Below are 14,530 nucleotides of genomic sequence, written 5' to 3'. Positions count from 1 at the left end.
CGCATGTATTAAAAAGAATCAGGTCTGGGGTCTCAGTCAATGTTAAACTCTGATGAAGTGAGCCAACATGTCAGCTTGTAAAAACAAACAGTATTTCAGCCTCAAAACGATGCTGTTCGACTTCCATGACTTTGATTGTAATCCTGGGTGTACCTGCAGTGGGAGTCTCAGCACACGGGCCTCACCTGTGAACAGTTCCAGACCTGGAAGAGAGAGAACGACCCGGAGTATCAGAAACAGGGCTTAGCCGGGTATCTACGGGACAACGGCATCAGTGAGTGACACTTTATGGACATCACAGTGTGAGCAGACGACAGTACAAATACTAACTAGGACTAAACCAGGAAGGAGTCAGTAAAAAGGTTTTCAGTAACATAATTATCCAAGGAGTAAAATGCTCTCCCTCTGTCCAGCGTGTCCAAACTGTCGGTTCCAGTACGCTCTGTCTAAAGGCGGCTGTATGCACTTCTGCTGCTCCCAGTGCAGATACCAGTTCTGCAGCGGCTGTAACAACCCCTTCCACACAGTAAGAGCCCTCCCACCCTCACCACAACCTCCCTCTCCCCAACAGTACAACCCTAAGTCCATTCTCTCCTGTTTGTCAGACCTGTGCTGTGGACGAGTGCAGTGTCTCTGGGCTCCACGCGCACCATCCCCGAGACTGTCTGTTCTACCTGAGAGACTGGGAGCCGTCCAGACTACAGGCCCTGCTGCAGGTGAGCTCTGCCTCGGGCCTGGGTTAAACATCTGTGTCGCCGTCAGTCACTGCAACACTTTTGATCTACTTCCAGAACAATAAAGTGGCGTTCAACACAGAAGCTCCACCTGGGACTCAGACAGGTATGGTTTATGTTTATTTATCTACAGACCAGTGTGGGTGTGTTTAACCTCTTAACTCCCGCCTGAACCGAGAGGATCTTTTTCTTCACGTCATCAGATTTTTTTTTCCATAATGTTTTTGTTAGGTATTCAACTAATTTTTGTAACTTTTTTGTCATTTTTTTTGTCCAATTTTGATCACATTTTTGTCATTTTTTTGCAAAATTTTTATCAATTTTTTTTATCACTTTTTTGTCCTTTTTTGTCACATTTTTGTCATTTTTTCGTCAATTTTTTGTCAATTTCTTGTCAATTTCTTGTGACATTTTTGTGACATTTTTGCCACTTTTTCATAAATTTTTCATCACTTTTTTGTCACATTTCCATCATTGTTTTCGTCTCAGTTTTGTTGCTATTTTCACACCTTTTTTCCACAAGCTTTTGGATTGGGGTAAAGCCAAACTGGAGAAAATGTGCTTGGTTCAGGTGGGAGTTAAGGTGTTAAATGTCTTATGTATATTTATCTACAGACCAGTGTGGGTGTGTTTAACCTCTTAACCCCCGCCTTAACCAAGCATTTTCAATTTTTTCTCCAGTTCAGCTTTACCCAAATCTAAAAGCCTCAACTGGAGCTTACAGCAAGTGACGGGATTTACGGCTCTTTTCTGGGAGCCAAGTCTTTTGGATCCATTCATTTCAAAGAGCCGTTCAAAAGACTGGCTCTTTTTTAATAACTTCAGCCAAAGAACTTTGATTTAAATCATCTTAAAAAGGCTTGATGCAAGTTGGCCATTTTATGCTCACTGCTGCCACCTCAGGTCATACATGTAACTGCACCTTCTATATTAAGCTCGTGCATGACGGCACTTCAGACCCGAAGCAACACCTTTCTGAGTGACAGTGCAGGATTTTAGTGGCAGTTGTGGTGAACAGGTCTGGGCTCTACACCTTAAGACATGGAGTTGTGGAAGACCGACTTTAATCATTGCCAAAACACCAAGGGAAGAACCTTTTTATGCCAATGTTTTACATTAGTGGTTCTGTCATGGCTTTGGGACCCACCATTACCCAAAGGTGACGAGCTGCAACCCAAATAAAACTGTAAATAGTCATATCGTTTAAAAAACAGACCAATAACATTCATTTGAACTGATTCCATGCAGTTTCCAATGGAAAATGTATAAAATTTCTTTTAGACTCGCGACCCACAGAAAATGAATCATGTTTTACACTATATATATATAATTTATATATAAATAATTTATATATATATATATAGCCAGGAATTCTTTTAAAATACCGACACTATTTCTCACATTTTTAGAATTTGAGCTCATATTTGCATAAATATATTTCTCAAAATCATCTTGGGGGCCAGAGGTTCTGTGTGGAGGGCCGGATCTGGCCCCCGAGCCGAGACGTTGATGACCCCTGCCTTAGGACATTGCTGAAACATGTAGGGGGAAACTCCGTATAGTCCCTTTAAATCACAATGGGACTGATTTTTAAAACCTGCAGATCAATGTGCTTTGGATCATACTTTTTTGTATTTTTTATGAATTTATGGAATAAAATCCAAAAATTAGACGGATCAATAGGAGAAAAAACTTTATTTTGCCGTATCCTCCAGCCCTAGGAGGCGGATTTTCATAAAACAAAAAGACTTCTTTGTCGTCGCTACCCAACACTGGTAACCAGGAAGTAACCAGCCCAAAACATTCCGTGCTCATTTGCATAAATCTGCTCATCCATTCCATCTCAGTGTGACGTCATAGCAACCAGAGAATTCTGAGTGTTGAGAGTTTAGGTCAGCCTTCATCACAGCTCATTCCTGTTCAGAGCTTTAGCGAGACAAGACGTATTAAATATTTCTCTTCAAACTGTCAGACACAAACACGAGACTTTTCCGACTGCCATGGAGAATACTCGAGCACTAACGATGTCCCTACAGCAAAAGGTGAACATCAACTACAAGAACGAAGTCTGTGAGGTTTACGAACTCGCAGCGAAACACAGATTAGACGCTTGTTTCCTGGAGCTGAAACAAGACGGTCCAATCCACAGCGCATCCTTCACGTTGCGTTTAACGGTGGGAAGTTTAATGGCGGAGGCTCAAGGCCCGACTAAGATCATCGCCAAAACACTCGCCGCACAGGAGATTCTGCCCGAACTACGGCGTCTCCCGCTCCCGGGCAAAACGCTGGCCGGAAACTCCGCACAAAAGGCCAAGCTCTGGAGGAAACTGCCTTCGTTTGAGGCAAACGCTAACCCCATCGTGTGTCTGCATGATTTAGTGACCAAATGGAGAGGAAAGCCTGCAGAGTACAGAGTCGACAACGTGGACAAATCGTTTGAAACCTGGGTCTTCTACGTTAGATTAACTGTAGCAGAGGAGACTGTTGTGGGAGCCGGACTCTCGAAGAAAGAGGCCAAACAAAACGCTGCTGCCAAAATACTGAATGGCTTTGGCTACAACTTCCTCTGTGTCGAGCCAGAAAACACAAAGGAAGAACTTCTTCTTATGACGGAGGTGAGCTCTGTTCCTGCTCAGGACGTCCCTTTCTCCTCAGACCCTCAGGACACCTCAGTACCTGAGGACATCGCAGTACTTCAGGACGCCCCAGTGCCTCAGGACGCCCCAGTACCTGAGGACATCGCAGTACTTCAGGACGCCCCAGTGCCTCAGGACGCCTCAGTACCTGAGGACGCTTCAGTACCTGAGGACATCGCAGTACTTCAGGACACCCCAGTGCCTCAGGACGCCTCAGTACCTGAGGACGCTTCAGTACCTGAGGACACCTCAGTACCTGAGGACATCGCAGTACTTCAGGACACCCCAGTGCCTCAGGACGCCTCAGTACTTCAGGACACCCCAGTGCCTGAGGACACCTCAGTACCTGAGGACATCGCAGTACTTCAGGACGCCCCAGTGCCTCAGGACGCCTCAGTACCTGAGGACGCTTCAGTACCTGAGGACATCGCAGTACTTCAGGACACCCCAGTGCCTGAGGACACCTCAGTACCTGAGGACATCGCAGTACTTCAGGACGCCCCAGTGCCTCAGGACGCCTCAGTACCTGAGGACGCTTCAGTACCTGAGGACACCTCAGTACCTGAGGACATCGCAGTACTTCAGGACACCCCAGTGCCTGAGGACACCTCAGTACCTGAGGACATCGCAGTACTTCAGGACGCCCCAGTGCCTCAGGACGCCTCAGTACCTGAGGACGCTTCAGTGCCTGAGGACACCTCAGTACCTGAGGACATTGCAGTACTTCAGGACGCCCCAGTGCCTCAGGACGCCTCAGTACCTGAGGACATCGCAGTATTTCAGGACGCCCCAGTGCCTCAGGACGCCCCAGTGCCTGATGACACCTCAGTACCTGAGGACATCGCAGTACTTCAGGACGCCCCAGTGCCTCAGGACGCCTCAGTACCTGAGGACATCGCAGTACTTCAGGACGCCCCAGTGCCTCAGGACGCCTCAGTACCTGAGGACGCTTCAGTACCTGAGGACGCCTCAGTACCTGAGGACGCTTCAGTACCTGAGGACGCTTCAGTACCTGAGGACACCTCAGTACCTGAGGACATTGCAGTACTTCAGGACGCCCCAGTGCCTCAGGACGCCCCAGTGCCTGAGGACACCTCAGTACCTGAGGACATTGCAGTACTTCAGGACGCCCCAGTGCCTCAGGACGCCTCAGTACCTGAGGACATTGCAGTACTTCAGGACGCCCCTGTGCCTGATGACACCTCAGTACCTGAGGACACCACAGTACTTCAGGACGCCCCAGTGCCTCAGGACGCCTCAGTACCTGAGGACGCTTCAGTACCTGAGGACACCTCAGTACCTGAGGACATCGCAGTACTTCAGGACACCCCAGTGCCTGAGGACACCTCAGTACCTGAGGACATCGCAGTACTTCAGGACACCCCAGTGCCTGAGGACACCTCAGTACCTGAGGACATCGCAGTACTTCAGGACACCCCAGTGCCTGAGGACACCTCAGTACCTGAGGACATCGCAGTACTTCAGGATGCCCCAGTGCCTCAGGACGCCTCAGTACCTGAGGACGCTTCAGTACCTGAGGACGCTTCAGTACCTGAGGACATCACAGTACTTCAAGACGCCCCAGTGCCTCAGGACGCCGCAGTACCAGCACGACGAGACGTATTAAATATTTCTCTTCAAACTGTCAGACACAAACACGAGACTTTTCCGACTGACATGGAGAAAACTCAAGCACTAACGATGTCCCTACAGCAAAAGGTGAACATCAACTACAAGAACGAAGTCTGTGAGGTTTACGAACTCGCAGCGAAACATAGATTGGACGCTTGTTTCCTGGAGCTGAAACAAGACGGTCCAATCCACAGCGCATCCTTCACGTTGCGTTTAACGGTGGGAAGTTTAATGGCGGAGGCTCAAGGCCCGACAAAGATCATCGCCAAAACACTCGCCGCACAGGAGATTCTGCCCGAACTACGTCTTCTCCCGCTCCCGGGGAAAACGCTGGCCGGAAACTCCGCACAAAAGGCCAAGCTCTGGAGGAAACTGCCTTCGTTTGAGGCAAACGCTAACCCCATCGTGTGTCTGCATGATTTAGTGACCAAATGGAAGGGAAAGCCTGCAGAGTACAAAGTGGACAACGTGGACAAATCGTTTGAAACCTGGGTCTTCTACGTTAGATTAACTGTAGCAGAGGAGACTGTTGTGGGAGCCGGACTCTCGAAGAAAGAGGCCAAACAAAACGCTGCTGCCAAAATACTGAACGGCTTTGGCTACAACTTCCTCTGTGTCGAGCCAGAAAACACAAAGGAAGAACTTCTTCTAATGACGGAGGTGAACTCTGTTCCTGCTCAGGACGTCCCTTTCTCCTCAGACCCTCAGGACGCTTCAGTACCTGAGGACACCTCAGTACCTGAGGACATCGCAGTACTTCAGGACGCCCCAGTGCCTGAGGACACCTCAGTACGTGAGGACATCGCAGTACTTCAGGACGCCCCAGTGCCTGAGGACACCTCAGTACCTGAGGACACCTCAGTACCTGAGGACATCGCAGTACTTCAGGACGCCCCAGTGCCTGAGGACACCTCAGTACGTGAGGACATCGCAGTACTTCAGGACGCCCCAGTGCCTGAGGACGCTTCAGTACCTGAGGACACCTCAGTACCTGAGGACATCGCAGTACTTCAGGACGCCCCAGTGCCTGAGGACACCTCAGTACGTGAGGACATCGCAGTACTTCAGGACGCCCCAGTGCCTGAGGACACCTCAGTACCTGAGGACACCGCAGAACCTCAGGACACCTCAGTACCTGAGGACGCTTCAGTACCTGAGGACACCTCAGAACCTCAGGACGCCTTTGTACCTGAGGACACCGCAGAACTTCAGGACGCTTCAATACCTGAGGATGCCCCAGAAGTGGAGCTGAACGCTCAGCTCGCGCTGGAACTGCAGCAGCTGTTGGCAGATGTTCAGCCCTTGTTGGACTTCATGGGGGTGGAAACCAACCCCGAGACTGTCTGCAGTTTAGTTCAATCTCCACTCGAAGGGAAAACAGAGACCAGTCCACCAGCGCCGGACGCAACCGATGTGGACACTTTACCCAAAGACAATGATCAAGGAAAGAGGTCAGCAGTGAAGAGAAGTGTCTTCACGGTGGTGGTCAGCATGGCTACTGTTGACCCAGCAGAAAGAGTTGGAGAGGATGAGGTCCACGTTCTTGGAGGGAGAGATGTATCTACTTCTTCCCTCCTCAGTAACGCTCATGAACCAGCTGAACCCGTGGGAGAGGACAGTGTCCTCACTCCTGAGGAGAAGGATCCACCTGGCGTTACCCCTTCCAGTGGACGTCCGGTGTACGACATTCTCGCTCACGCGCTGGTCAAGAAAGTGCTTAAATTGGCCGGATCGCACAACAGACAGGACAGTGTGCAGATGGCCATCACCCTGAGTGAGAAGATCAGGAAACAGCTGATCGTTGGTGGAGGATGTGACATCAGCTTGAAAGACCTGAAGAAGATTGGAAAAACAGCAGCTAAACAGCTGGTGTTGGAGCACGGCTCTGCCCGCGCTCTCCTGAAGGCAGGACAGGACACTTGTGAAGAAGATGTGGTGAAGCATCTAAACATTGAGCTCAAAGCCTTCCTAAACCGGCCTAAACCGCTCTCAACTCGCTTCTTCACCAGACTCGGGAGGGCTTTCTGCTTCTGCTAAGATCATTTCTACAAGCACAGTTTTATTGAAGGATGAAAATGTGATGAAAATACGACGAAAGAGCAACAAAAAAAGTGAGAAAACCAAGATGAAAACTAAAAAAACAAAACAAAAAGTTATGAAAAACCCACAAAAAAAGCAACAATAACACAACAAAAAGGTGAGATAGAGACATAGGTTTATACTAGTTTACAGTTTTCAAATGTTGCCCTGGAAAATGCTGGCGTTGTCGTGGCGCCATCTCTGCCCTGGAGGTCCAGGCGGCGCTGGAGCTCGGCCATGGAGACCATGACCTTTGACAAATGGTCTCAACTTCTCTCCACCTACATTAGGCTCAAAGCGCTTCAGCGAGGATCCACTCACTCACTCACACTCTCATTCATGCACCAGTGTGCGCAGACACTGGAGGCCAGGTGGGTGAAGTGTCTTGCCCAAGGACACAACGACAGCGTGCATCTTCAGGAGGCGGGATGAACCCCCAACCCTCCGATCATGAGACGACCCGCTCTACCAACAGCATCACTGTTGCCCCTTCTTTTTCTTTCTTTCTTCCTTCCTCGCTTTCTTTCTTTCTTTCTGCTTCCTTGCTTCCTGGCTTGCTTCCTGGCCTGCTTCCTGGCTTGCTTCCTGGCTTGCTTCCTTGCTTCCTGGCCTGCTTCCTGGCTTGCTTCCTGGCTTGCTTCCTGGCTTGCTTCCTTGCTTCCTGGCTTGCTTCCTTGCTTCCTGGCTTGTTTCCTGGCTTCCTGGCTTGCTTCCTGGCTTGCTTCCTGGCTTGCTTCCTGGCTTGCTTCCTTGCTTGCTTCCTTGCTTGCTTCCTTGCTTGCTTCCTGGCTTGCTTCCTGGCTTGCTTCCTGGCTTGCTTCCTGGCTTGCTTCCTGGCTTGCTTCCTGGCTTGCTTCCTGGCTTGCTTCCTTGCTTGCTTCCTTGCTTGCTTCCTTGCTTGCTTCCTGGCTTGCTTCCTTGCTTGCTTCCTGGCTTGCTTCCTGGCTTGCTTCCTGGCTTGCTTCCTGGCTTGCTTCCTGGCTTGCTTCCTTCCTTGCTTCCTTGCTTGCTTCCTGGCTTGCTTCCTGGCTTGCTTCCTGGCTTGCTTCCTGGCTTGCTTCCTTGCTTGCTTCCTGGCTTGCTTGCTTCCTTGCTTGCTTCCTTGCTTGCTTCCTTGCTTGCTTCCTTGCTTGCTTCCTTGCTTGCTTCCTTGCTTGCTTCCTGGCTTGCTTCCTGGCTTGCTTCCTGGCTTGCTTCCTGGCTTGCTTCCTGGCTTGCTTCCTGGCTTACTTCCTGGCTTGCTTCCTGGCTTGCTTCCTGGCTTGCTTCCTGGCTTGCTTCCTGGCTTGCTTCCTGGCTTGCTTCCTGGCTTGCTTCCTGGCTTGCTTCCTTGCTTGCTTGCTTCCTTCCTTCCTTCCTTCCTTCCTTCCTTCCTTCCTTCATTCCTTCCTTCCTTCCTTTTCGTTGGGGGCGAGTGCAGGTGGTTGAGCGCGTCGTCTCATGGTTGGAAAGTCGGGGGTTCAAATCCCAGCTCCCGCAGATACACACTGTCATCGTGTCCTTGGGCAAGACACTTCCCCCTCCTTGCCTCCAGTGTCTGTGTTCATTGGTGTTTGAATGAGAGCGTGAATGGGTGACTGGTTCCTTTCCTTTAAAGCGCTTTGGGCCTGATGAAGATGGAAAAGCGCTTGTTCGAGACCATTAACCATTATTGATTTCATTCTTTATGTCAGGGCGTGGTCTCCTGGCCCCAGAGTCAGGACTAAACATGGTAGAATGCACGAGATTGCAGACTTTGTGGCCTTTCCCTCATGCCCAGGAGCAGCTGGAGAATTTGGGTTTTTGTGTCGACTTCACATAATGTTATTTATCAGATTAATTTCTCAGATTAGCCACTTTACATAATAGATTAGACATTATTGCATCAGTCTGATCATGATCGGGTTCCTCATATTAACCAGTGGTTCATAAATGGTTCGGCTTCAGGACCCACCATTACCCGAGGACAAGGGTCCTTTTGGCATCATCTCCAGGATCCGGACTCATGCAGCCAATGCTCTTAGAAATGTTTTCATCTTTCATTTTCAGTCCATTATTTTTTCTGTTCAAACTGTGACATTTCTGTACATAACATTGTATTTCCTACACAGGTTTTTATTAAATTATTATTTTATTATTTTATTATTATTGTATTATTTTATTTTATTTTATTATTATTATTATTTTATTATTAACAAGCTGTAAATGATAATAAACAGTAAAAAAATAAAAATAAACAGCCCAATAACAGACTCCTGTAGTGTTTCCAAGCCATTTCATATGGAACATTTTTCTAAAAAGTAGTTGGGAATCACTGATATAAATAAAGTCACTGAAAGTATTTTATCTGCTCTCTTTATAATATATATTATATTCCTGATTTAAAGATTGTATTTGCTCTTGTCTTGACTTGGCTTCAGATACTGTATATAAAAATATAAAATAGTCCTTACACTCGTCCCGTGTGAACTCCTGGACGGCGTTTTGGTCCTGTTGGCGAGCGGCCGGTCTCCTCAGAGCGCCGCGGGCTCCGGTCGTGTTCGGGCTGTGGGTAAATGCGATAAACGTCAGATGAAGTCGTCCAAGTCGCCAATTCACTCATTTTTAAGGCTTAATAAAAGGATCAGCCCTAGTATTTGACAGTGATGGGATTTACGACTCTTTACTGGGAGCCGAGTCTGATCCGGACAATTCATTTTCAGTGTGTTTTGCTTTGACTTTAGTGCAGAAAGCTTTCACTTGTGTCGCCTGCTCCGCTGTGGGGCTGATTCTTGTGTTTGTTTGGGGGAGTTCTGGGTAAAATTGACTGAAAAAAGATCTGGCTCTTTTCACAATTGAGATCCGGTTCTAACCGTTCACCTAAAAGAGCCGTTCAAAAGAGCCGCTCGGTCATGAACGTCACATCACTACTTACAGCCTATACAGTGAAACTCATGGATGGTTTTGTGTCTCAGGCTTTGAATCACTGACATTAATCTCAGTCTGGGATGATTAGTTTTCAGGTTAAGCCCAGTTAAGGGAAAAACTACTGAAAAAGGACGTTCCACATTATAAAGCAGATCATCATTTTCAAGCAATAAGGGAAAGAAAAGGGATCTCTCCGCTGATAAAAAGTGTGAAAGATTAAGCGTAATCATCGTACTGTTAAGAGATTTGTGGCTGATTCAGACACATACAGGTTTGTGCAGATAAAGGCACAATGAGGACGGTTTCTGCCAGACAAATACATCAGATTAATAGAAGCAGCAAACAGGTATATGAAGCTGCTGGTGCCTCTGGAGTCTCTGAACATGAAGGTGTCGGACCCTCCAGAGGCTGCAGTTGTGCATAAACCTTCTATCCGGGCCTCCCCTAAACAGTTATTGAAGCTGAAGCAGAAACGGCTGCAGTGGCTCAGAAATACATGAAGACTCATTTTCAAACAGTCTTGTTCACTGATGAGGCCGTGTGACCCTGGATGGTCAACTCAATGGAGTAGTGGATGGTTGGTGAATGGCCACCATGTCCCAACAAGGCTGTGACGTCAGTAAGGAGGGGGCGGAGTCATGTTTTGGGCCAGAATCATGGGGAGAGAGCTGGTCGGCCACTTTAGGATCCCTAAAGATGTGAAAATGACCTCTTTCTGACTGAGCACTTTCTTCTATGCTACAAAAAGAAGAGCCGTGCTTTCCCGAACAAGATCATCTTCATGTTTTTGTCGCTGTTTTGAAGCTTCTTTCAAGAACCCTTAGAATTGGGCCTGGACAAAACATGTGGTCAGTTCAGGCGGAGGTTAAGAGGTTAAATGTCTTATGTATTTATCAACAGGCCAGTGTGGGGTGCTGGAGCAGAAGGACGAGGGTGGGCAGCAGTCGGACTCGGCCTGTGGAACTCAGACTCAGCCTGGTCACGCCGGGCTCTGCGAGTGAGAACAATTAATCTTTACATTTCAGATTATTAACAGTAAGTCCCTTTGGAAACATGTTCAGATATTGTGCTGCTACTGCAATGGTCAATGTCAGCTGCTTATTAGTAAAAAGTCAAGTCAAAAATCCTACTTTAAAAGCCTGGGGGATAATGTGAAAGGCACAGAACACCAGTCAGTCCTCTGTCAGCCAGCCACAGGGCAGCTTCAGAAGTGACTTTATGTTCTTGTAACTTTCAGGAAGCACTACCGGGAGTACCTGGTGAGCCTCATCAACAGCAGCTCCCTGGACCCGGCTCCTCTGTACAACTCCACAGAGCTGCTCCTGGCCTGCAGGAGGTACAAGGTGGACGAGGGCCGGCGAGACGGAGAGGACAACCTGAGCTACTACACGCGACTTCTGCAGGTCCGTCCGACCCTCCTCTGATCCACCTGACCCTCCTCTGCTCCACATGACCCTCCTCTTCTCCACATGACCCTCCTCTGCTCCACATGACCCTCCTCTGCTCCTCATGACCCTCCTCTGCTCCACATGACCCTCCTCTGCTCCACATGACCCTCCTCTGCTCCTCATGACCCTCCTCTGCTCCACATGACCCTCCTCTGCTCCTCATGACCCTCCTCTGCTCCACATGACCCTCCTCTGCTCCCTCTGACCCTCCTCTGCTCCACATGACCCTCCTCTGCTCCATCTGACCCTCCTCTGCTCCCTCTGACCCTCCTCTGCTCCTCATGACCCTCCTCTGCTCCATAAGACCCTCCTCTACTCCACATGACCCTCCTCTGCTCCACATGACCCTCCTCTACTCCATATGACCCTCCTCTGCTCCACCTGACCCTCCTCTGCTCCACATGACCCTCCTCTGCTCCACCTGACCCTCCTCTGCTCCCCATGACCCTCCTCTGCTCCACATGACCCTCCTCTGCTCCACATGACCCTCCTCTGCTCCACATGACCCTCCTCTTCGTCCCATCTCACCCTGACGTTTCTCTCTCCGCAGAAACTCATGGACGAGGTGCCGCTGGGAGACAAGGTGCCGCGCAAAAAGGCCTGAGGAACAAACTGGGATTAAAGCTGTAAAATCCACATGAACGGCTGATGTTTACGGCCCGGCTGATGCCGAACACGTCGCTGTGTTTAATGTTCCCCTGCTGCTCCACACTGACAACACTGTACAGAGATGTGACCAACGCTGATCCACGACTCAATGCTTTAGCCGACAAATGTAGATTCACAAAATGACTATTCACTTCTGTGGACAATCAGTTTAAAGTGGACGTGTCCTGCACTGCTTAAAAAGAACATTCTTCTTTAGAACAGAAATCACAGAGACGCCTTCAGCTCTGAGCCTGTTCCTTCATATTTAGTTTGACAAATGAATAGGGAAGCCGGCGGCAAGACTAACCTATGGCGAAGGAACAAACTCACATATATTCAAAACTGTGGGAGAAAAAAGCAAAACTCTGCTCCAGGTGTTTTGGATAAAAGAATGAAGTTCTAAAAAGTCAGTTTTGCAGGACATGTCTGCTTTAGATTTACTGATGAAATGAATGGATGCACAGATTGATTTTCTGTTTACTTTTATTAAACGCTCTGCAACAATGTTCTGTTCGTTTGAGTGGTTTGAACTGTGGCTCAGTGGTTAGAGACGTCTTTCACTGGTTTACATTGTCAGAAAAATCAATATTCAGAGGGAGGGAATCTTGTTTGTACATAATATGATGCAAGGCACACCCACAGAAAGGGAGGGGGTTCATTGTGAGGCCACACCCCCTGTAGTGGCTATTTGTCCATAAACTTAAATCAAAAACAAAAATTCCAACTTCTCAAATGGCCACTGAGGCTGCGTCATGACTTCGGCATAACGCAGGTTAAGAGGTACGGTAAAATAAGCAAATTAACTTTAGCAAAAAAGAAAATAAATTAGGCTATAACTTAACTTATAGCCTAAAATAAACAAAAGTACAAAATAGCTCCAACACCCCCTTTGCTCTGCCCAATCCCGTCAGACCTTGGAAGCTCAGCAGGGAGGGGCCTGGTAGGACTTGGATGGGAGACCGTTTGGGAACATCAGGAAGCCTCGCGAATGGAGTGAGTGAGTGAGTGAGTGAGTGAGTGAGTGAGTGAGTGAGTGAGTGAGTGAGTGAGTGAGTGAGGGAGTGAGGGAGTGAGGGAGTGAGGGAGTGAGGGAGTGAGGGAGTGAGGGGAGGTAGGTGAGGTCCTGTCTGAAATGGACCCTCAGTGAGGGGGAGAAAAGCTCCTTCTCAGCGAGTCTGCATCGACACCACACTTTACAGGTGTGTGTTACACCGAGAGCCGTCCCACGAGCAACACACCAAACAACTTCAGTTCCGCGTTTATTTAGGACCAAAGTGTTCATTTCAACAACTTTATCGTCATGTAGACATTTATTAATGAAAAAGAAAGTGACTGTGAGACTTTATATGATTTTATTGGGAGAGGAAAAGTTCTCACTTGTGAGTTTGAAGAAGCTAAATTATATAATGTAAATACGACATATTTGAATCTGAATGACTTTATAAACTCATAAGAAAACCTTTTATTTATTTAAAAGTATGATCAGTCAAATTTGGGATTTTTGCCACATTATGGGCTGTGAGGACGGTGGGCGAGGGAGAGAGGGAGAGCGCGTCTGAAAGTCACAGCTCGAATCTCTCTGTTGAGTGAACCTCTGGAGGTCCCTCACTGAGGCCTGAGTGGAAGGTCCCTCACTGAGGCCTGAGTGGAAGGGTGTAGGGGAAGGGAGGAGGGAGCGGTTTCGGAAAGGCCCAGTGAGTGGTGGTCGGAGGGGCCGATGGCGCAGACTGGTTGCCTCGCTTCCTTCAGTCTACCCCAGGGCAGCTGTGGCTACAATAGTAGTTTACCACCACCGAGTATGGAGTGAATGAATAGTGCAATGTAAATGTCTTTGAGTGTCCATAAAAGCGCTCTATTAAGTAACTTAATATAGTTTAGTTTAGTTAATATAGTTAACTTAACTCCCACCTGAACCAAGCACATTTTCTCCAATTTGGCTTTACCCCAATCCAAAAGCTTCTGGAAAAAAGCTGTGAAAATAGCGACAGAACTGAGATGAAAACAATGATGGAAATGTGACAAAAAAGTGACAAAAAAAGATAAAAATGACCAAAAAAATTAAAAAAAAAATGACAAAAATTTATGAAAAAGTGCCAAAAATATGAGAAAAATGTGGAAAAAAAGGGGAAAAAATGAGTTGAATACCCCCAGAAAATGATGGAAAAAAAATCTGATGACGTGAGGAAAAAGATCCATTTAGATGAGTTTTGTAGATCTTAGCTTTCAAATGAGGCGTTACACTGGCCTACAGGATTTGGGTAAAGCTGAACTGGAGAAAATGCTCTCAGTTCAGGCGAGAGTTAAGAGGTTAAACCAATGCATTATTATTATTATTATTATCATTATTATTATTATCATTATTCACTCCATGCCGATGAGCAGTGTTCATTTAAACATATTTTAATTTAGTTTTAATCTTAGTCTTTTGACGAAAATGTAATTCAATTTTAGTCGAGATTTAGTAGAA

General features: G+C 47.7%; 1 protein-coding gene across 1 annotated transcript; it reads left to right on the top strand.

Moving 5' to 3' along the window:
* Nucleotides 1-379: 379 nt before the first annotated feature.
* On the top strand, nucleotides 380-12,019 carry LOC306966335 (E3 ubiquitin-protein ligase RNF31-like; the record flags this gene model as incomplete). Its single annotated transcript, XM_079561063.1, has 6 exons — nucleotides 380-526; nucleotides 606-716; nucleotides 792-840; nucleotides 10,868-10,964; nucleotides 11,205-11,370; nucleotides 11,966-12,019. Exons 1-6 carry the CDS (start codon nucleotides 395-397, stop codon nucleotides 12,017-12,019), a joined length of 609 nt encoding a protein of 202 aa, XP_079417189.1. The 5' UTR covers nucleotides 380-394.
* Between the last annotated feature and the right edge of the window lie 2,511 nt (nucleotides 12,020-14,530).

Source organism: Gobius niger (genome assembly GCF_951799975.1).
Source record: "Gobius niger genome assembly, chromosome: 8".
Classification (NCBI taxonomy): Eukaryota; Metazoa; Chordata; class Actinopteri; order Gobiiformes; family Gobiidae; genus Gobius; species Gobius niger.
The sequence above is the reverse complement of the archived record's forward strand: the minus strand, read 5'-3'. Positions and strand labels throughout refer to the sequence as shown.